Here is a 22,003-nt window from a genome sequence, read left to right on the forward strand (position 1 = left end):
TGTGCGCCAACAACCAGGCCTACCCCTTCGACTGCACGCCGTACAAGAACACGTCTTCAGCTACGAGAAGGCGCTCTGCGTGCCCAGGTGCGGCCCGTCACTTGATGCCTCTCGCCGGAGGCACAGTGGGCCACAGGAGCGGCGCAGAAGACCAAACCTCTCGACGCGTTTTGAGCTCCAGAGTCGCTAAATGGGGCTCGAACCGAACGTGTGACCCCCCCAAAAGGATTGCTCTCCGATCGAGGAATCCATTGGGGGGTCACACGTTCGGTTCGAGTCCGATTAAGCGATTCTGGAGCTCAATACGCGTCCGGGATTTTGACCGCCTCCACCGGTCTTCTGGCCCACAGTGGGCAAGACTCAAGACGCGTTCGAAGCTCGAGCCGTTAAATTGGGTTCGAACCAAACGTGTGGCCCCTCCAATCGATTGCTCTCCGATCGAGGAATCCATTGGTGGGGTCACACGCTCGGTTCAAGTCCTGCGTAGCAACTCTGGAGCTCAAAACGCGTCCAGAGTTTTGGCCGCCTCCACCGGTCTTCTGGCCCACTGTGCACGCCTCCCCCTCGCGGCTCTGACCTCCACGGCTTGCCCTGCAGCACGGAGGCGACGTGCAACACGGTGGCCTGCAACAACAACAACGTGGGCACCTACCAGCAGTGGCGCAGCGAGCACAGCGTGTACTTCGTGTGCACCGACAACAACGCCGCGCACGCATACGTGGCGGACTGCGGCGCCAACCACGCCATCACGGCGGACGGGGACTGCGCCCTGGCGTGCCTGCGCGAGGGCCGCCTGCCCGACGAGTCCAGCCCGGACAGGTACTTCGAGTGCATCCAGACGGCCACCAACACCTTCACCGACCCCATCCCCGGCACCTGCCCCGCCGGCACCACCTTCGACGCCTGCTCGGAGCGCTGCGTCAGCACCGGCACTCCCGGTAAGCCGTCGGCAGCAGCATGACGCATCACCGAGGGGGTAACCACTCGCGTAATACCCTGTACACAAAAACCCGTGTATTACGCGTAATACACGTGATCGTAATACCATTTTTGGGTCAAATGTGCCAAATTTGGGCATTTTAGGGTCGTAATACACGTGTAATACACCCGTAATACAGCGTAATACCGAGTAGTCTGTACACGATTTCTTGAAGTGTTTACCCCCTCGCGCATCACAGTGGGCCAGAAGACCGGTGGAGGCGGCCAAAGCTCCAGACGCGTTTTGAGCTCCAGAGTCGCTAAATGGGACTCGAACCGCACGTGTGACCAATGGATTCCTCGTTCGGAGAGCAATCCATTGGTGGGGTCACACCTTCGGTTCGAGTCCTGTTTAGCGACTCTAGAGCTCAAAACGCTGCTAGAATTTTGGCCGCCTCATCCGTTCTTCTAGCCCACTGTGCATAGCGAGAGCAAGCACCTTACTCGGCACGCGATCTCTTGTATTTAAATCTCGGCCGCGCGCTCAAAATATTGGACCACGGATTATAGCAGTTCTTATCTAGGCGCGCTCAAATTTCTGCAGGGAAGATAGGGGACTCTGGGACGTGACCTTGGGCCCACGATAAACACAAAACTTGCAAGGCAGGCCTTGTACCTTGTGCGGACTCAAACGCGTTGGCTTTTCTCATTGCACAACTTACTTTTGGCGAAATTTCGTTAAGTGTGCTCTATGAAAACCTTATTAAACTACAAACCTTGTACACCCTTCAGTTTGCTCAGTTCTTTAAATTACAAGGTAGGTTTACGCCAGACCGCGTCTTATCGTAACAGGCTTCGCGATGTCTCGCTGCCTGTTCCTCCAATACGCGCCTGGCGTACCTACCTTGGCCTGCGGCGCTAGCCTGCCTTCGGCAGGCCATGGCTTGCCCATCGTCGGTTACTTCTAAATTGTTGCATGCTGGGGGGCTCCACAGACCCCCCCTTCATTCCAGATAGAGTTGCTTCATCTACTGATAACAAGATCTTGACCCTTGTTACTTTTCAACTTGCCGGGGCTGGGGGCTCTGCCCCCCTGACCCCCTCTTCTTCAAGGCGGAAGGCATTTGCCTGCAGAAAACTCGATTTTTCGCCGTTTTTCAGTTGTTTTTCGGCTAAAAACTGAACCAGTTGAGCTAGGATAGTAAAATTTCGCGTGTGCCGAGCCATGACCTTTATATCGAAGTATGCTTAGCATATTTTCTAATACAGAATGTTCCGAAATTTTACAAGTCGTACTTTACGATTGACAGAGGTAGCAAGAAAGCTTTGAAATACAGATCGGTCTTTTCAAAATGTGGTTCCGTGTAGATCGGTCATTGTAGACGAGCGCTCTGTAGATCGGACTTTGTACCCAAGCGCTCTGTAGATCAGCCATTGCTGACCGGATGCATCGCAAGGACATACCCAAAAAGTGTGCAAAATCTCAGCCCGATCGGCCGAGCCGTTCAGGAGGAGTAGTGCTGACAGACAGACAGACAGACAAAACTTTTCAACCCCACCTGAGTAACGGGCTTCGCTATCGCTCAGCCAATTAAAGGAGTGCTTTTTAGTCCAGGCCTCGTTGTGGTTTGTACAATTCTCGTTGTACTTTCTACAATCCCTGTTGTACTTTTATTGTACAGTTTTTGTCGTACTTTTCACACTTTTTCTTGCAGTGTAGACCACGTTTGATTTTTCTGTGTTTATTCATAGCGTTTGGATTCTCAGTGTTGATGTGGAACTACACACCCTGTAAACTGTGCCCCACCCTGCCTTAGACGATGACGACGGCGACCACCCCGAGGAAGACCTGTACGAGCCGAGGAGCTCGGTGCCGGAGTCCATGTACCAGCTTCCGGCTGACCTCAAGATCGGCACGGCCTCCGCCGCCTACCAGATCGAAGGGGCCTGGAACGAGGACGGTGAGAGCCGAGAGAGGCTGCAGCTTCTCTGAGTCTCTCTAGTGCACAGTAGAGGCAGAAGACTGGTGGAGGCGGCCAAAACTCCAGACGCGTTTTGAGCTCCAGAGTCGCTAAATGGGACTCGAACCGCACGTGTGACCCCACCAATGGATTCCTCGTTCGGAGAGCAATCTATTGGTGGAGTCACACGTTCGGTTCGAGTTCCATTCAGCGACTCAGGAGCTCAAAACGCGTTTGGAATTTTGGCCGCCTCCACCGGTCTTCTGGCCCGCTAGTGCTGACAACCCGGTGCCTCGGCATTCGTTGCAGGCAAGTCCCCCAGCATCTGGGACGTGTTCTTCCACAGCCGGCCGGGGAAGGACAACGGCGACGTCGCGGACGACTCGTACCACAAGTGGCAGGAGGACGTCCAACTGCTCGTAGACCTCGGCGTGAGTACCAGCACATAGTGGGCCAGAAGACCGGTGGAGGCGGCCAAAACTCTAGACGCGTTTTGAGCTCCAGAGTCGCTAAATGGGACTCGAACCGAACGTGTGACCCCACCAATGGATCCCCGCGTGTGCTGCAGGTCAACATGTACCGCTTCTCCATGGCCTGGACCAGAGTGCTGCCCGGTGGCAGCCAAGCGGCTGGCTCCAGTCCCGAGGGAGTGGCTTACTACGACAACCTCATCAATGAACTGCTGCGCCAAAACATCGAACCTGTCGTAAGTTGGCCACTACTCTGTCATTTTCGTTAAAATGTGAGTTTTGCCACAAGTACTTATGCACTTGTACCAAATAGATAGACAAATTATTTGCACATAACTTACGTATATGCACTGTAAAAAAAAATCTGAAATTTCAGTACAATTTGTTTAGACTTTGCAGTCTGAATCGGTAATTCAGAAAGTTGCTTTGAATTTTCAGACTAGGAACTCTGAAATTTGAGATCACATCGGTTAGTCTGAATTCTAAGCAGAAGGTCTGAAAATTCTGATAAAGTTTTCAGACTTGTCATGCTGAAACCTGTTTTCATAATTTTGGTATGAAAATTTTGACAGATTGTCTACTAATCAAGTCTAGGCGTAAGGCGTTGTATAAATTTATCGGAAATAATAATGTACACCCGTGCTTCACGCAGATTCGTCTGTGTAAGGTAGATTAACCGTAAGAGTTGTCCGAACTTGCATTCTGGACTTGCCGAAAGGAGCTGATATCCTCTGAAGAGAGTCACGCGGCACGGCTTCCCCCGCCGACAGGCAGCGCCCGTAGCGCAGTGGTACCGAGCTCGTCTCGTAACCAAAGAGTCCCGGTTCGAACCCGGGCCGAAGCGAACAAGTGAAAAGTAGAAAGGAGGTACCGTCACACGTTGGTGGTTCATATTGTTCTCTTGTTGATTTCTTTCCTTGATTAGATGGCACTTTTATTTAATATTTCAGAGTAGCAGTCTGAAAATGTTTTTCGGACAAGTTGTCTGAATTTGGAATTCAGACAGAATGGTCTGAATAATTAGTCTGAATTTTCAGACCACTAGTCTGTTTAAAAACTTCAGACTAAAATTATGAAATTTCAGTAATACTTTTTTTACAGTGTGCACTAATGGTGAAATGGACAAACAGACAAAAGGCATAAAGCGCGTAGTGGAAAGCAAAGTTGCGACAGTCCAAAGCACTCATGTCCGCCCAAGGGGAATTAACTCAAGCCGAATTGTTACACCGAAATTCATCAAACATATAAAATTCACGGAAATTTATTAAAATTCATCGAAATTCGACTGAAATTCATCGTAATTGTACTGAAATTTATTGAGATTTTCCTGAAATTCATTGGATTTGTACACCGAAATTCACAGTGATTTCCCCTTGTGTCCGCCGCTAGATCACGCTGCACCACTGGGACATCCCGCAAATCTACCAAGACGACGGCGGCTGGATGACGGAAGCCATTCAGGACCGCTTCCTCGACTATGCCGACTTTGCGTTCAAGACTTTTGGTGACAGGGTAAGCCAAATCAGAAATGTCAAAGAAAGTCAGAGTAAATAGTATTTTTGTCATGGCTGTCACGAGAAAGTAGGGAAAATTTTTTAGGATGCCACTGTAAATTTAAGAAATCTCAAATCGTTGTTGACTTTATCTGGGAAACCGAGAGAAATTCGAGAGAAATATATTTTGGATAGAAAGTTATGGTAAAATAATGAAAGCATCAGAGAAACTAAGGCACATTCTCTGCACGCCAAGAAAAAGTGTGAACAGTCCAACAAAAGTACAACGACAACTGTGAAAAAATACGTACAAGAAGAATTCTAGAAAGCGAACAAGGCCTGGACTCTGGACTGGTGATGCCGGTTCCATTGTACTTAGTACATCAATCTTTTGTACTTTGAAAGAACAATCCATTCCTGATGAAAAAAAATCGCCAGGAATTCTTGTAGATTTAAATCTACAAACTACAATTGTAGTGGCTTTTTCTAGCAGTGCGCCTCCCTGTTCAGGTCAAGACGTGGCTGATGTTGAACGAGCCCCACGTGTTCTGCAACGGCGGCTACGAGGGCTCCAGTTACGCACCTGGCCTCGGCCTGGCGGGGACTGGAGGCTACACCTGCGTCCACAACATGATCTTGGCTCACGCCAAGGCCTACCACCTGTACAACGACACCTACAGGGCGACTCAAGGAGGTACAGCGCAGTGCACCAAAGGGCTTAAATGACTGATCATCTGACAGAACGACGTATCTTCATAGGGAATCCCACGGTAGATACGCTTTTATGTACGAATGCCACACAAATTTCACGTTTAAGGCGCTGCGGCACTCCACTTATGTTAAACGAATGTGACGCCTTTCGCTTATATGTTAATTTGGTCAGGTTCGTTTGAGTGCGATGTCACATGCGTATGTTGATCGAAGTTCAAACGAAATGAGACATCGTATTCAAATGGACGTGACAAAATAGACATTTCAACGAATGAGACGGCACATCAGTAGAAAAACAGTTTGCGGCCATGCCCCTGAGCTCCCCTCCTGCCAAACTAGCTGCAATGGCAACCACTGTTCGTTGCTTCACCCTCCGAACCTTACGAATTATTTAAGGCCTTACCCAGAAAAGTAGCTTGTCATAACAAAGTATTTTAAGCATGCATGAACTTACGACGAAAATATATGTTCTTCGTAATTAACGAACGATTATTGCGTATAACAAACGATATAGTTTGTACATCAGATCGAAAAATACTCCAAAAGGTTTTAACTGTGCACTGTGGGCCATAAGACCGGTGGAGGCGACCAAATCTCTAAACGCGTTTTGAGCTCCAGAGTCGCTAAACACGACACGAACCAAGCGTGTGACCCCACCAATGGATTCCTCGTCCGGAGAGCAATCCATTGATGGGGTCACACGTTCGGTTCTAGTCCCATTTAGCGACACTGGAGCTCAAAACGCGTCTAGACTTTTGGCCGCCTCCGCCGGTCTTCTGTCCCACTGTGTCATTCGTGCTCCTCTTGCTCGGCAGGCCAGGTCGGCAGCTCCTTTGACCTGCAGTTCCACGTGCCGGCCTCCGACAGCCCCGAGGACGTGGAGGCGGCCGAGAGGTCCAACGTCTTCACCTTCGCCTGGATCGCCGACCCGGTCATGAAGGGCGACTACCCCCCTCATGGGGGAAAATCGTCGACAGGAACAGTTTCGGCAACGGCCTCACCGTGTCCAGGCTGCCCACCTTCACCCCCGCGGAAAAGGGGCCCTCATCGTCAACACCATGGACTTCATCGGGCTCAACCACTACAGCATCAGCCTGACGACCCCCGGCACCGCCACTGCCGCCGTCACCTCCCCCTCCATGACGAACGACACCAACGTGAGGGGGTTCACGCGCTCCTCGTGGCTGCAGACCGCCCGGGGAAGCTTTGTGGTGAGCGCGCGACAAGCGGAGGACTCGGGTGCACAGTGGGCCAGAAGACCGGTGGAGGCGGCCGAAACTCTACACGCGTTTTGAGCTCCAGAGTCGCTAAACGGGACTCTAACCGAGCGTGCGACCCCACCAATGGATTCCTCGTTCGGAGAGCAATCCATTGGTGGGGTCACACGTTCGTTTCAAGTGCCATCACTGTGGCAAAAAGGTACGAAAAATTCTGTTAGTTTTTTTTTGCCAGGATTCTCCGTAGCCCTTTCTCCGTAGGCTCTTAGTACTCTCCGTAGGGCAGTACAGTGTTCTCCGTAGGACCGCACAGCCGTCTCCGTAGGACCTGGAAGACTTTATAGAGATGACTGTACGGTCCTACGGACACTACTGTAATAGCCTACGGAGAATATTGATAAGGGGGCTACGGAGAATTACCACAAGCTGTTTACAGAATTTTCCGTAGCTGTTTGCCTTAGTGATTCAGCGACTCTGGAGCTCAGAACCCGTCCGGGATTATTACCGCCTCCACCAGCGGTCTTATGGCTCACAGTGCGGCTGCACTGCAAAGAAAAAGGCATAAAAATTGTGTCTTTTGGGGGCGCAAAGATCCCTACTGCTGTACTATCTGGAGATCACGTGGTGAGTTAAGGCTATTTTGAGTACGTTCAAAGAACGACGCCTCTCGTTGCAGGTGGCGCCGTGGGGCTTCAGGGCCGTGCTCAACTGGATCAAGGACCGGTACGACAACTTCCCCGTGCTGGTCACCGAGAACGGCTACGCCGGCGCTCACGACGAGTACACCTCTGACCCTGGCCGAGAGGGCTACTACAGCGTAAGTGTGGGCCCTGGGCCGTGCACAGTGGGCCAGAAGACCGGTGGAAGCGGTCCAAATCCCGGACGCGTTTTGAGCTCTGAGGTCGCCGAATGGTTCTCGAACCGAACGTGTGACCCCACCCCCACCAATGGACTACTCGTTCGTGAGCAAGCCATTGGTGGGGTCACACGTTCTGTTCGAGTCCTGTGTAGCGACTCTAGAGCTCAAAACGCGTTAAGAGATGTGGCGGCCTCCACCAGACCGCTGACTCACTGTGACCTGAGGGGACAGTAAGAATTTTGATTGTCACTTGACAATAGGGAAATGAGCTTTCATGAAAATGTCGTCAATTTGTGATGAAAATGTTACAAATTTGTGATGAAAATGTCATTTTTGATTTAGTCATGAAGTGGCTTCCTGACAGCGCACATGACTTGCTTTCGTGCTGGAGACTTAACCTTGCCCTCTTCCACAGACGTACATGCGAGCTTTAGCCAGGGCCATCAACGAAGATGGCTGCAACGTCATCGGCTACACTGCGTGGTGTCTGGAGGACAACCTGGAATGGAGCGACGGATTCAGGTAGGTGCCTTTTTGTCACCCCACTCCAAACGGTACTAAATGGTATTAGGTACTAGGGCTTTTCTTTTTTACCTACAGCAGTGAATATCGATACAAGATTCGTGATATGGAGAAATATTGCTTGCACCGAATTCAGTTGGCCGTACCCATATTACGTGACCGTTTTTTTTTTTTTGGGGGGGGGGGTTAGCCAAACACTACGCCCTTTTTTAAAAACATGGGAAGGTTAGGTTATCTAGGTCACGAGGAGGGGGGAGGGGGTCAAAAAGTGGCCTAAAATCGGTCACGTGGGTACGATCGCATTAAATTGCTCTCAAATTTCACTTCAATACATTCAGAGTGGTGCTGCTTGGGAGAATGCCCCCCCCCCCCACACACACACCGAATAATGCGTGCAAATTTGAACGAGACTCCGCCCGCAGTTGACTCGATAATTTTCGTGGTTTATTATTATTTAAAGAAGGAATTACACATTTATGTACCGGTCGCAAGGGGAAATAACTCCAGCCAAATTTGTACACCAAAATTCAGCAAACATGTAAAAGTCACTAAAATTCATCGAAATTCGACTAAAATTTTTCAAAGTTCGACTGAAATTCTTCAATTCTGTAATTTATCGAAATTTGACTGAAATTCATCGAAATTTGACTGAAATTCATCAAAATTTGACTGAAATTTATTTCACCGCCTTTTTTGCCTTTTTTTATTGCCTTTTTGTTCCTTGCAGCTTGAGGTTCGGCCTGGCCCACGTCGACTACGACGACCCCAACCGGCCCAGGGTGCTCAAGAACTCGGCACGTCTCTTCCGCGATGTGGCGACGACCAAGTACGCCCGCTTCGTGCAGCCAGTGTGACGGACCCATCAATAGGGCACACTAGAATAAATAAATGCATTCCTTGGTAAATGAATTGTTTTTATTACCCACACTCCTGGAAACCTTACAAAAAAATTCAGGCCAGTCATAAGGAAGTATTTTAAACGTGTGCAAGTTTACAAAGAAAATGCGAAAATGCAAGCGTGCAAACTTTGTGAGGCATTTTTTTTAAGAAGTCCGATCGTGGAACACGACCGATGCCGATTTCCTCCATTTTTTGGTCAAAGGTAGTCCTTGTGGGTCTAAGAAAGGCCACAAATTTTTTGAGCCGAAATATGCACCGTTCAGATTCTATGGGCAATTTTCGTTTTCTCTGACAACTTTTCACATAATATGGCCAAAATTGAAAAATCACCTTTCTGAGGCCTCTATGCACTCGATTGAGCTCAAAATGTGGTATCGTATGTAAAATCACGCGAGGAACACAAATCCGGTGCCCGTTTGTTGATAGGACAACCCAAACAGATGTTATGACTGTTTTTCAGGTTTTGTAGTGGTTTTTACTTTTCTTGGGGTTTTGGTGTTCGGCATCGATTTTCGCCAATCCGATGAGTGGATTTTATAGATAAAGGACCAATCTATCATATTACGAGATAAAAAGTTTGTGTACGCCGCGTGAAAAGCAGTGGCGCTGCAAAAATTGAAAAACCGTCATTTCTGGGTAGTTTTAGATCAGATAAGCCACCTTTCGCGTGACCGTCTCGCCCCCATAGTCAGTCTAAATACTGTCCCAAGTGATGTCAGAGTTGGTGTGAAATTTCACCGCTGTAGCTCAAGAAGTTTGGAAATGGCAGCTTTCTAAAGTTTTGCAATAAAGTAAGGCATTTACTTTAAGTAGAATTGCGGTAAATGTGAAGACTTGTCACAGATCGGGTAATAAATGAGATAGATGAGTGCGTCAAAGTTCTCTAAGCGTAATTTTGGACAAGGAATCCGATTTTGCCGGTACGGAGACCCTAGGCGAACTCTGAAGTCGGAAAAAAGACCATTTTTATGTGGTTTGCACGAAAACGTAGTTTAGAGTACACCTAGGGTCTTCCCTACCGGCAAAATCGGATTCCTTGTCCAAAAATTTCGCTTAGAGAACTTTGACGCACTCATCTATCTCATTTATTACCGGGTCTGTGACAAGTCTTCACATTTACCGCAATTCTACTTAAAGTAAATGCCTTACTTTATTGCAAAACTTTAGAAAGCTGCCATTTCCAAACTTCTTGAGCTACAGCGGTGAAATTTCACACCAACTCTGACATCACTTGGGAAATTTAGACTGATATGGGGCCCGGAGACGGTCACGCGAAAGGTGGCTTATCTGATCAAAAACTACCCAGAAATGACGGTTTTAAATTTTTTGCAGCGCCACTGCTTTTCACGCGGCGTACACAAACTTTTTATCTCGTAGTATGATAGATTGGTCCTTTATCTATAAAATCCACTCATCGGTTTGGGGAAAATCGATGCCGAACCCCAAAAACCCCAAGAAAAGTAAAAACCACTAAAAAACCTGAAAAACAGTCATAACATCTGTTTGGGTTGTCCTATCAACAAACGGGCACCGGATTCGTGTTCCTCGCGTGTTTTTACATAAAGTTCCACTTTTGAGCTCAATCGAGTGCATAGAGCCTCAGAAAGGTGATTTTTCAATTTTGGCCATATTATGTGAAAAGTTGTCAGAGAAAACGAAAATTGCCCATAGAATCTGAACGGTGCATTTTTGGGCCCCAAAAAAATTTTTGGGGCCCTTTTCTTAGACCCACAAGGACTACCTTTGACCAAAAAATGGAGGAAATCGGCATCGGTCGTGTTCCACGATGGGACTTCTTAAAAAAAATGCCTCTGTAACTTACGAACTATTGTTTTGACGGGTTTAAATCTAAAGCTTGGGACGGGGGGCCAAACCCTGCCGGCATACACGGTGAACTCGGGCGTATTTTTACCCCTTTTTCTTCAAGCGTAGTAAACTACGCTCGGCTTCAAGCATAGTTCTCCATTTTGCCCCTCCCCCGCCTATTAAAGGCATGGGAGAATTTCTTCTTTACGCTTGACGTCAAGCGTAAAGTCTTCAAGCGTAGTTTTATGCTTGAATCAAGTATCTAGAGGCCTGCGGCGGGCGGGTATTCAATCCCCGTGAAGCCTATAACCTTTGGGTTTTCTGTCAAAAGCTTCCAGATTTCGCATGAACATAGTTTTTGACTGGATCAGCCCCCTCTCAAACTTCTGTGCGTTTCGGTCCATTTACTTCAAAGTTATAGGCTTCACGGGTATTGGATACCCGCCCGCCGCAGGCCTCTACAAGCATACAACTACGCTTCAGTTTTACCGGTGTAGCGCCTGGGAGGTAGGCCACCCAACCGACCTGCAACACACCCGAGTGAAGCCTGTGGCACTGGCTACGTTGCCGTTGCCCCTGCCACCACAGCTATTGCTATTAGCGGCTGGACCACAAATGATCGTCTGCCTTTCGGAGCCTGAGGGGGTGTCTGCCGATGTCGCCGGTTCGGAGCGTTGATTGTGTGACTATAGCTTCGCGGCCAGAGGGAGATAACACGGCGTCTTGTTTAGCTGTGCATACCTGTCAACGACGGCTAGGTTAGGTTAGGCCCAACAAAGCGAATCGCCCTCTCGTCATGCATCCAATCAAACGAACGTGGCGCCACTTGGCGAACGCTCCTGCGGTTTTTTCTCGTTTCTTTTGGTGTTATTGTCCACCACGCCTCCACTCCCCCCCCCCTTTCCCCTTTTCCTTCCCTTTCCCCCCCTGCTCCCCCGCTCGGATCGCAGTGGATCGCTCGCGCCGCCAGGCCCACCAGCAGACTGATTCCAAGAGTCGTTTGTCGTCGCTCTGTCTCTCTCGCACCTCAACTGGACGCCCCACGAGTGCGAGAGAGACAGAGCGACGAAAGCGGCTCCGGCGGCGGGTGCGTTCTGCACCGCGAAGTCTTGGACTCGGGATGGGACTTGGCGCGTCTTCCGGGGGTACAAATTGCAGTCGCCGAGGTGCCCAGTGCAGTGCGCACCGAGACACCGCCATGGACGCGCTGGCCGCCGCCCTGGTGCTCGCCGCGCTGCTCGCCGCGGCCGACGCCGCCAAGCTCCGTGAGTCCACAGTGGACAGGAAGACCGGCTGAGGCGGTCGAAATCCCGGACGCGTTTTGAGCTCCAGAGTCGCTAAATGGGACTCGAACCGAACGTGTGACCCCACCAATGGATTCCTCGTTGGAGAGCAATCCGTTGGTGGGGTCACACGTTCGGTTAGAGTCCTACTTAGCGACTCTTTACTGAAGAAGTGAACCTTCCGATAGGGCTGCTCTCGGGGCGGTCTTTCCCATCCGGAGGGGCAGTCGCACAGTGGACCAGAAGACCGGTGGAGGCGGCCAAAATTCGAGACGTTTTGAGCTCCAGAGCCGCTAAACAGGACTCGAACCAAACGAGTGACCCCACCAATGGATGGCTCTCCGAACGAGGAATCCATTGGTGGGGTAACGGGTTCGTTTCGAGTCCCATTTAGCGACTCTGGGGCTCAAAACGCGTCTAGAATTTTGGCCGCCTTCACCGGTCTTCTGCCGCACTGTGAGTCGACACCGACCGGCAGGCATTCCCACACAGAGGACCTTCACGACGGTGAACCAAAACCATTTCACTCGCATGCTTATTGTTTTTGTTTGTGTTTTTGTTTGTTTACATCTTAGCGGCCTACTTTGGCAAGCCGTGCTCGCGGTCGCTGCCGGAGCCTGCCATGAGCGAATGCGCGCAGAGTGCGGCCAACGCGGGGATCCCCGCACTTACCAACGGTGAGTAAAGCAGCAGCAGCGTAAGCAGACAACAAATAGTGCGTTGTGTTGGTAAGGAAAATGTATAGGAAATATGGTACGCACGGTAAAAACGGTACCTGGTTTTCGCAGGAAGCCAATGTTAGAGACATAGGCGATTTCCAGGAGTTCCTGGAAAAACCAGGAACCTTTTTTACCGTGGGGGAAAAGGCATTGAAATTACAAACCGGTCACTCGTAGCCAACGAATGTGACGTCATATTCGTTGGAAATAGTGTAAATTTTTGTCACGTTCGTTTGAATATGATGTCACATTCGTTTGAACGTGACTCGGCCGTTAAAGTAGGGTGTCACATTCGTTCGAACGTGGATCAACATTCAAACGAATGTGACGTCACATTCACACATTCACACATTTAGGTTAGGTGAAGCCAAATGTGACACTGTTTTCATTTTCTTCATAGGGTTTTATAACAGTGGTACAGAGTGTACCCGCCGTGCGCTGCAAAGTTGTTAGTGATGAGTGCTTATGTCTCTCTGCCCAGGCGACAAGAAGCTCAAGATCCCCAACATGAACCCGCTCGTGGTGCCGCGAGTGTCGCTGGCGCAGGGCACGGGGCAGATCAACCTCAACCTGACGTGGGCCCCCTTGGAGATCTACGGGCTGCGGGACGCCAAGATCAGCAACATGAAGTGAGTCGCGGTGGGCCAGAAGACCGGTGGAAGCGGCCAAATTTTTTAGAGGGTTTTTGAGCTCCATAGTCGCAAAATGGACTCGAACCGAACGTGTGACCCCACCAATGGATTCCTCGTTCGGAGAGCAATCCATTGGGGGGGTCACACGTTCGGTTCGAGTCCTGTTCAGCGACTCTGGGGCTCAAAACGCGTCTCGAATGGATTCCTCGTTCGGAGGGCCTTGTGCGCGCGGCCTTGCAAGGAGCCACGGTGCATCAAGTGCAACAGGTCCGTGGGAATCGCTGTTCAGACGGCGTTGCTCTGCAGACGGATTCTGAGAGTCGTTTCCGTTTCCGTCGTGCCATTTCTCTCGCACTCGTGGGGCATTCTCTAGAGGTGCGAGAGAGACAGTACACTGTACGCTGCGCTCCAGGTCAAGCAAGGAGAGCAGAGTGTGTGTGTGTAGCAAGTGTGGCAAGGAGAGGAGTCGGTGACCGGGTGACCGGGCCGGTGATCGCGCACCGCGCGTGCGAGCGAGCGAGCGAGAGAGAGAGAGAGAGAGAGAGAGAGAGAGAGAGAGAGAGAGAGAGAGAGAGAGAGAGAGTCGTCTCGTCGTTGTGGGCTGGCTCACCTTGGGGCAAGGTCCCCAGTGTGGCACCGGGGTGCCCAACGCTCCACCGAGCGTGTCGCGCGCATCGGCTGTTCGAGTCCTGGTATCTTGATCCGGAAGGGTGTCGATATTGCTCAGTGGGCCAGAAGACCGGTGGAGGCGGGTAAAACTCTTGACGCGTTTTGAGCGCCAGAGTCGCTGAACAGGACTCGAACCGAACGTGTGACCCCACCAATGGATTCCTCGTTTGACGAGCAATCCATTGGTGGGGTCACACGTTCGGTTCGAGTCCCTTTCAGCGACCCTGTCGACACTGGAGCATCATGCTTGACTAAATTCGAACACCTCGCCGTCGCATCCGGTAGGGCTGGCACTGAAAGCGGTGTGTCTCCCTCGGTCTCTTCCATCCGATTGGCTGCGAGTCAGGAAACGCACCTCCATAATTTATAAATGAATCGCAATCATCGCGTCGCGTGCCGTTGGCGTGCGTCGCAGCTCATTGCGGGAGTTTAAAAATAGGGGAATATTGGCGCACCGCTCTGCGCCACTCCCGCTCCGACCCGCTGCTCCGCTCCGATCTGGTTCGCCTTGGCAGTGACGCCCGACTTTGTCCAGGTGCAGGTGCACTGTGTGTGTGTGTTTGAGTTTGTTTGTTTCTTTAATGTGTGTGTGTGCACATCTTAAAGGGAGGCGTAAGAGTCGCGGTGTACCCCTGAAACGTTTGCCCCCCCCACACACACACACACACCAGGACCTCTCCCTCTGGCTCCGCCACAGACTTAACGCCACCCATATCCTAAACTACTGTCTTTGTCTACACGTAATGTCTACATTTCTGAACTGTCGCTTGAAAAATGTGTGAAAAAACATGTGAAATTCACTGGGGAAACTTTACAAACTATTTTAGGCCTTACAAAGCAAATCAGCTTGTTGCGGCAAAGTAATTTAAGCACACATAAGCTACCAAAGAAAATATTTTGGGGCGGTAAAAAACGGTACCTGGTTTTCCCAGGAAGTCTATGGGAGAAACATAGGCGATTTCCAGAAAGTTCCTGGGAAAACCAGGAACCGTTTTTTAACGTGTGTAAATTTTCGAACTATTTCTTTGCATAACAAAGTAAATTAGTTTGTACTATGTATGCTCAAAATACTTTCGTAAGGTTTTAAGCGAGCAGACCTCTATTTTTTTAAAACAAAAAAAAAAAATTAAAAAATTGCCGGTTTGCAGGCTGAGCTGGAAGGAGAAGACCAACAGCTTCGACCTGACGTTCCCGACGTTCGTCATGGCGGGGCCCTACAAGGCGGCCGGCAGGATCCTGCTGCTGCCCATGACGGGCAGCGGGCCCTCCAACTTCACCTTCCGTACGTATGCCTAGGCTAGAGAGAGAGAGAGAGAGAGAGAGAGAGAGGAGAGAGGGAGAGAGAGAGAGAGAGAGAGAGAGAGAGAGAGAGAGAGAGAGAGGGGAGGGAGAGAGAGGAAGGGGAGAGAGAGAGAGAGAGAGAGAGAGAGAGAGAGAGGGGGCAATTTTTGGCATTCAAAACGGCTTGTCAAATTTGTGGCAAGCAAACTTACCACCGGCTTTGCAGTGGGACTTTCGTTTACCGTGTGGTGTGGTGTGGTGTCTCAAGGTTTCACCTGACCGTCCACAACGATATGGTTCACCTTCCCCCGCTGCTGCACCTTAAGTGCAGTGCACATTTGATCCAGGAAGCGGAAGAAGAGGTTAAGTCGAGTTGATTCAGTGACCTCTTATCAGTCTATCAAGTAAACATGAGCGAAAATTTGGTCCAGAAAGGAGTGTGGTGAGACAAGTCCCATCCCCTTGCATCTATTTTTAGATGACATTCCCCACCTGTTCTCCCACCTGCTAGGTTTAGGCCTTGCAAAAGTGCACGGATTCAATTCGACTTATACCCTTCTTCCGCTTCCTGGATCATTTTTAACAGTGACGCAGGGCTCTGGCGCCTGCGAAGTGCTGGGTAGGCAACGTCGCCGCACTGGTGTGTGACGGGAAGGCCCACCCTCAAGGCGCTAAGCTTGCGACGCATTTTCCGCTGCTTTGAAATTGCAAAATCTTGCGACAGATACCCTTTAGCACAGAGACAGAGTAGAGTCCCTCACTGTTGTCCGCAGAAAATCTCAAGCTGCACTACTCGTTTGACTGGCCTCTGAGGAAGGGCGCGGACGGCAAGGAGTACTCCACGCTCGTCAACTCCAAGATACGCATCACCGACGCCGACGGACTCAAGTGCGAGCTCAATGGACTCTTCAACGGGGACCGTCGTCTGGGTGAGGAACAGCTTCTTGTTTTACGACGTTCTGGCATCGTGACGGATCACGGTGGGCCAGAAGACCGTGGAGACGACCAAAATTCGAGACGCGTTTTGAGCTCCAGACTCGCTAAACAGGACTCGAACCGAACGTTTGACCCCACCAATGGATTCCTCGTTCAGAGAGCAATCCATTGGTGGACGTTCGGTTCGAGTCCCATTTAGCGACTCTGGAGCTCAAAACGCGTTCGGGAATTCAGCCGCCGCTACCATTAGTTGTCAAAAAGGGAGGGGGCAAGAACCCCTTCCCTCTGCAGTATCCGCGCTTGGCCGGCATTTGCCTCAATCCCCATCTCATTTGCAGGAGACCAACTGAACAAGTTCCTGAACGACAACTGGCGCGACGTCCTGAGGGAGCTGGGCCCCAGCATGGTGGAGGCAGCGCGCGAGGTGGTGGAGGCCGTCATCAAGAACCTCATCAACGCGGTGCCCGTCAGCGACCTCTTCGCGCCGTGAACACGTTAACGGCGTACAGTGGGCAAGGAGACCGGACGCGTTTTGAGCTCCGGAGTCGCTTAATGGAACTCGAACCGAACGTGTGAACGAGCACCAATGAAATGCTCTTCGAACGAGCAATCCATTGGTGGGGTCTCCTCACGCTCGGTTCGAGTCCTGTTTAGCGAAACCTGAAGCTCAAGACGCGTCTTTAATTGTGACCGCTTCCACCACGGTCGTCTGCCCCCACTGTGACGTGTACCCGACGACGACTCTCAGAAGTACATGGATTACGTGATGAACGTAATTCACACGTTCCTAGCCCGTAAAGAAATCGTTACCCACCTCATATTCATTCGTGCATAGCGAAGCTGACATTTCGACATAGCTAGTCATAGTACTGTACATGTGGAAGAGAATGGATTATATTTGTCAATAAAAAAAATTATAAGTGATAACATTCTGTTGTTAAAATGATGAAAACGTGCACGGTAAAAACGGTACCTGCTTTACCCAGGAAGCCAATGTTAGAGACATAGGGGTAGTTCTTTCTCAAATCGCACGACCCCCGAAATCGATGTCTCGGATTCGGACCAAACTTGGTGGACTCATTGCTTGGGTCACCAAAACCAAGTTTCTGACCCCGAAAAATTTTTTTTTTCTCTAAAAATATTTTTTTTTCCCCTTTAAAATGTTAAAAAATGGACAAAAAACGAATTTTCGTCCAATTGACCCTACATTGTGCCAAAATTGTTTTTTCAAAAGTCTTTTTATCTTATTTTATCCTATTTTATCCTATCCCACCCGAAATTATTTTTTAAAACCCACTAATAACCCGAAAAACGACAAAATTTTAACGTTTTCTTGAATACCCCCAAAAAAGCATCCGAATTTTTTCATGAAAATTTGTTTTTAAATTTATCTTTTGGTCCTCTAACATGTGTCAAAAAATTGGGAGAGTTAAATTGATTTGCCTTTAAAAAAATTTTTTTTCCCCTTTTTTCAAAGAAAATTTTCACTGAAAAGACTCAATTTATCAAGTTTTCAGCAAGACTATTCAAGTCTCATGGCTCCTGGGTCCTCCTGGATGGGCAGGGATGTTGGAAATGTATTACTGAGTAGATAGTAGCTTCAAGATGTTTATTTTTAATTATTGGCGAGCGATAGCGAGCCCATGCCGTGTTTGGGGGTACTACCACTTGCAAAAGAAAGCGACCTCCCGGCCGCACCCGGCACTACCCCGCGTCCAGGCGGCTATGGGATCTCCAGCAGCTACCTGAGTGCGGGGTAGCGCCGGGCCCGGCCGGGAGGTCGCTTTCTTTTGCAAGTGGTAGTACCAAAAAGTGACTGGTCGTGCGTCTGTCTGTCTGTGTGTCCGTAACTCACTCACGTTTCTCAGCAACTACCGCACAAATAGTTTCAAAATTTCGCACCGGAAGGCTCCTAAATCTCCCCCAGGGGGAGTTTATCTTATATTCACGATTACTATTGTTTGAAATATTCAAAACATCTTTTTGAATTAGGTTCTTAGCGTGGTTAGGTTGGCAGTGCTTGGCAGCTCGTAGCAATTTTTCATACTTGCGGCCGCGACTCTTAAATACGGGACCTGTCAAAACATTGGCAAATAAAACAAACTAAAGAGCAGAAGGGCTTAGAAGTGAGTACGGTCATAGTTTTTCGATATTTTAGAATGATTGAAACCCCTCCGGAGAGTCAACTCAGTGAAATACGGAAAATGAAAGTGACAATTATTACGCGTTTCGTCCGTCCGTCCACCCTTTCCCCTCCCCCACTACAGGGGAAATGTTTTAGTCAGTGGAGTGTGTTTGATAATTGCAAGAATTATTTGGTCTTTTTAACCTTTGTGAGTGTATTTCCATTTATATTCTCAGACACTATATTTTTCAGTTGTTTGCTTTGCTCAATAACAGTTAGAAAATATATTAATACATTCTATGAGTACAAACCAGATGCTAATCTTGCCAAAATAAATAGTCTTTGCTGACTCTTGGCACTGATTCTGGGAAAAGGCTTCATTGCAATGCTGTGAGTTTACTATAGTACTAACCTTAAAGAAAACCATATGATGAGCGAGTGTAGCGCATTCAAGGTTTGACATTGACATCAGATTCAATGAGACGATTCACTGACTTGGTCATATGATTTCATGAGACGATTCACTGACTTGGTCATATGATTTCATGAGACGATTCTTTTAACTTAATCATACATTGTCTGCGACAACTGGTAATTTGTGTTGGTCATGGTTTGAGTTTGCTTTTTTTTTTTTTATTTACTCAGAATGTTAGGTAAATACTTTTGCTAAACTGTTTCAAAGATTAAATAACACACCATGACTATCACTATCAATAAGATAAACTTGCATTTAGCAATAAGTGGCCTCGACATTGGATTCTATGACACGATTCATTGGATCTGACAGAAGGTCTTCTCCGTAAAGTAGTTGAAATCAGCCTGCCTGTAAATATGTCTCTTTTTTAAATTTAAAGCAGATAAATCAATATAGTTAAATCCACTAGTTTAAACTAAAAGGGAGAAAGGCTATTTAGGTATTACTAATAACATTGCGTATTCATAAGTTCAGTAACAAGGAGATATCGAATGGTAATTGAAGTATTTGTGAATCGTATTAAGCAATTCAATGCTGGCTGTTAAATGTTACCCCGACTGAGTAACAGGGTCAGGGTTCGTGGCATGACACTATGAACAGGAAACGCTCTTAAGAAACCTAACAACTGAAGACCCATACTTTCAACTAGAATTACATGATTTGCGACCAAAATTTCCTTGGTGTTTCTGCAGTATTTGGTGTGCTGATCACAAAAATGACTTCCAATGTCATCCCAGACCTTTACTTTTCCAAATATTTACCAATTTTGGACCAAAATTTTTACATCGAGTTTTACATAGTTTCCTGCAGTTTTTGGTGTGCTGATCACGAAAATGACTTCCAATTTCATCTCAGACCTTTACTTTTCCAAATATTTACCAATTTCGGACCAAAATTTTTACATCGAGCTTTACATAGTTTCCTGCAGTTTTTGGTGTGCTGATCTCGAAAATGACTTCCAATTTCGTCTCAGACCTTTACTTTTCCAAATATTTACCAATTTCGGACCAAAATTTTTACATCGAGTTTTACATAGTTTCCTGCAGTTTTTGGTGCGCTGATCACGAAAATGACTTCGAATTTCATCTCAGACCTTTACTTTTCCAAATATTTACCAATTTCGGACCAAAATTTTTACATCGAGTTTTACATAGTTTCCTGCAGTTTTTGGTGTGCTGATCACGAAAATGACTTCCAATTTCATCTCAGACCTTTACTTTTCCAAATATTTACCAATTTCGGACCAAAATTTTTACATCGAGTTTTACATAGTTTCCTGCAGTTTTTGGTGTGCTGATCACGAAAATGACTTCCAATTTCATCCCAGACCTTTACTTTCCCCAAAATTTACCAATTTGTGACCAAACTTTTAAAATTGAGTTTCACATTGACCCTGTATTGGCCTTACTTTGCATATATTCTTCACCATCTTCTACAAGAATACAGACGCATCGCTCGCCTACTACGCGCCCAAACAAAACGGCGCGTACCCCTAGTTTTAGATGGTTGACAGGCAATACCGGTAAGTTGCCCTAGACTCCGGCCCATGGGCCCCGATCCGACCCCGACCCGGTCCCGACTTGGCCCCGACCCGGCCCAGACCCGGCAAAGACCCGGCCGAGACCCGGCCCAGACCCGGCAAAGACCCGGCCGAGACCCGTCAAAGACCCGGCCGACACCCGGTCGCCCCATAGGAATCCGGCAAAGCCTTGGCTAAGCCCCGGCAGAGTCCGACCGAGTCCGGCCAAGTCCGGCCACGGTGTAAGAGAGCACCACCCGAAGAGTGGTCTCCCCACACCGTAAGTCCGGACTGGGGCGGGTTCCGCCGGGCACATAGTGTAGGTTGACCACTCTTCGGGTGGTGCTCTCTTACACCGTGGCCGGACTTGGCCGGACTCGGTCGGACTCTGCCGGGGCTTAGCCAAGGCTTTGCCGGGATTCCTATGGGGCGACCGGGTGTCGGCCGGGTCTTTGACGGGTCTGGGCCCGGGGTCTTTGCCGGGTCTGGGCCGGGTCTGGGCCGGGGTCTTTGCCGGGTCTGGGCCGGGTGGGGGCCCAAAGTCGGGACCGGTCGGGGTCGGATCGGGGCCCGGGCCGGAGTCTAGGGCAACTTCCCGGGTTTGCCTGTCAACCATCTAAAATAATTAAAAATAAACATCTTGAAGCTACTATCTACTCAGTAATACATTTCCAACATCACTGCCCATCCAGGAGGACCCAGGAGCCATGAGACTTGAATAGTCTTGCTGAAAACTTGATAAATTTAGTCATTTCAGTGAAAATTTTCTTTGAAAAAGTGGAAAAAAAAATTTTTTTAAAGGCAATTTAAATTTAACTCTCCCAATTTTTTGACACATGTTAGAGGACCAAAAGAGAATTTAAAAACAAAATTTTTATGAAAAAATTCGGATGCATTTTTTTGGGGATCAAGAAAACGTTAAAATTTTGTCGTTTTTCATGGTTTTTAGTGGTGTTAAAAATCATTTCTGAGTGGGATAGGATAAAATAGGATGAAATAAGATCAAAAGACGTTGAAAAAACAACTTTGCACAATGTAGGGTCAATTGGACAAAAATTTGATTTTTGGTCCATTTTTTTAAAACTTTAAAAAAAAAATATTTTTAGAGCAAAAAAAAATTTTTCGGGGTCAGAAACTTGGTTTTGGTGACCCAAGCAATGAGTCCACCGAGTTTGGACCGAATCCGAGACATCGATTTCGGGGGTCGTGCGATTTGAGAAAGAACTACCCATAGGCGATTTCCAGGGAGTTCCTGAAAAAAAAAAACAGGAATCGTTTTTACCGTGTGTGTTCTGAGTTTGATTTCACAACACGCCACCTGCACCCAAAAATCAGACATTTTATGAATCTTTTAAGTTTTTATTCCAAAGAAAAGGAAGTTTGTGCACCGCAGAGGATATCAATTAGCATAGTTAAAACTTGAAGGTTTAGAAAGTCTGGTTCTTCTATCGGGATCCAAATTTATGTGATCTTTGAAGTGAAAGCCTGTTGGGCCGCATTGATTCCC

General features: G+C 48.4%; 2 protein-coding genes and 1 pseudogene across 2 annotated transcripts in view; 2 read left to right on the forward strand and 1 right to left on the reverse strand.

Annotated features, from left to right (window-relative positions):
* Positions 1–2: 2 nt before the first annotated feature.
* LOC117648486 lies at positions 3–9,052 on the forward strand (annotated as a pseudogene).
* A 3,003-nt stretch (positions 9,053–12,055) lies between these two features.
* Positions 12,056–17,251, forward strand: LOC117648487 (protein takeout-like). The gene is made up of 6 exons (XM_034390993.1): positions 12,056–12,122; positions 12,716–12,817; positions 13,341–13,488; positions 15,309–15,442; positions 16,215–16,370; positions 16,716–17,251. The coding sequence occupies exons 1-6, from the start codon at positions 12,056–12,058 to the stop codon at positions 16,865–16,867; spliced, it is 759 nt and encodes a 252-aa protein (XP_034246884.1). The 3' UTR covers positions 16,868–17,251.
* Positions 17,252–21,457: 4,206 nt separating this feature from the next.
* Positions 21,458–22,003, reverse strand: part of LOC117648488 (zinc finger protein 239-like) — a 2,767-nt gene continuing 2,221 nt past the window's right edge. Inside the window, exon 4 of the mRNA XM_034390994.1 lies at positions 21,458–21,463. Coding sequence (XP_034246885.1) covers positions 21,458–21,463 — 6 coding nt within the window. The remainder of the gene's footprint in view (positions 21,464–22,003) is intronic.

The sequence above is a fragment of the Thrips palmi genome, unplaced genomic scaffold (genome assembly GCF_012932325.1).
Source record: "Thrips palmi isolate BJ-2018 unplaced genomic scaffold, TpBJ-2018v1 HiC_scaffold_3, whole genome shotgun sequence".
Classification (NCBI taxonomy): Eukaryota; Metazoa; Arthropoda; class Insecta; order Thysanoptera; family Thripidae; genus Thrips; species Thrips palmi.

Bases quoted from the DNA above. Each gene is read 5' to 3' on its own strand.
- LOC117648487 (XM_034390993.1), top strand. From the start codon at position 12,056: ATGGACGCGCTGGCCGCCGCCCTGGTGCTCGCCGCGCTGCTCGCCGCG. The intron at 13,489-15,308 runs GTGAGTCGCGGT...GCCGGTTTGCAG, and splicing joins GCCAAGATCAGCAACATGAA to GCTGAGCTGGAAGGAGAAGA. The intron at 15,443-16,214 runs GTACGTATGCCT...TGTTGTCCGCAG, and splicing joins GCCCTCCAACTTCACCTTCC to AAAATCTCAAGCTGCACTAC.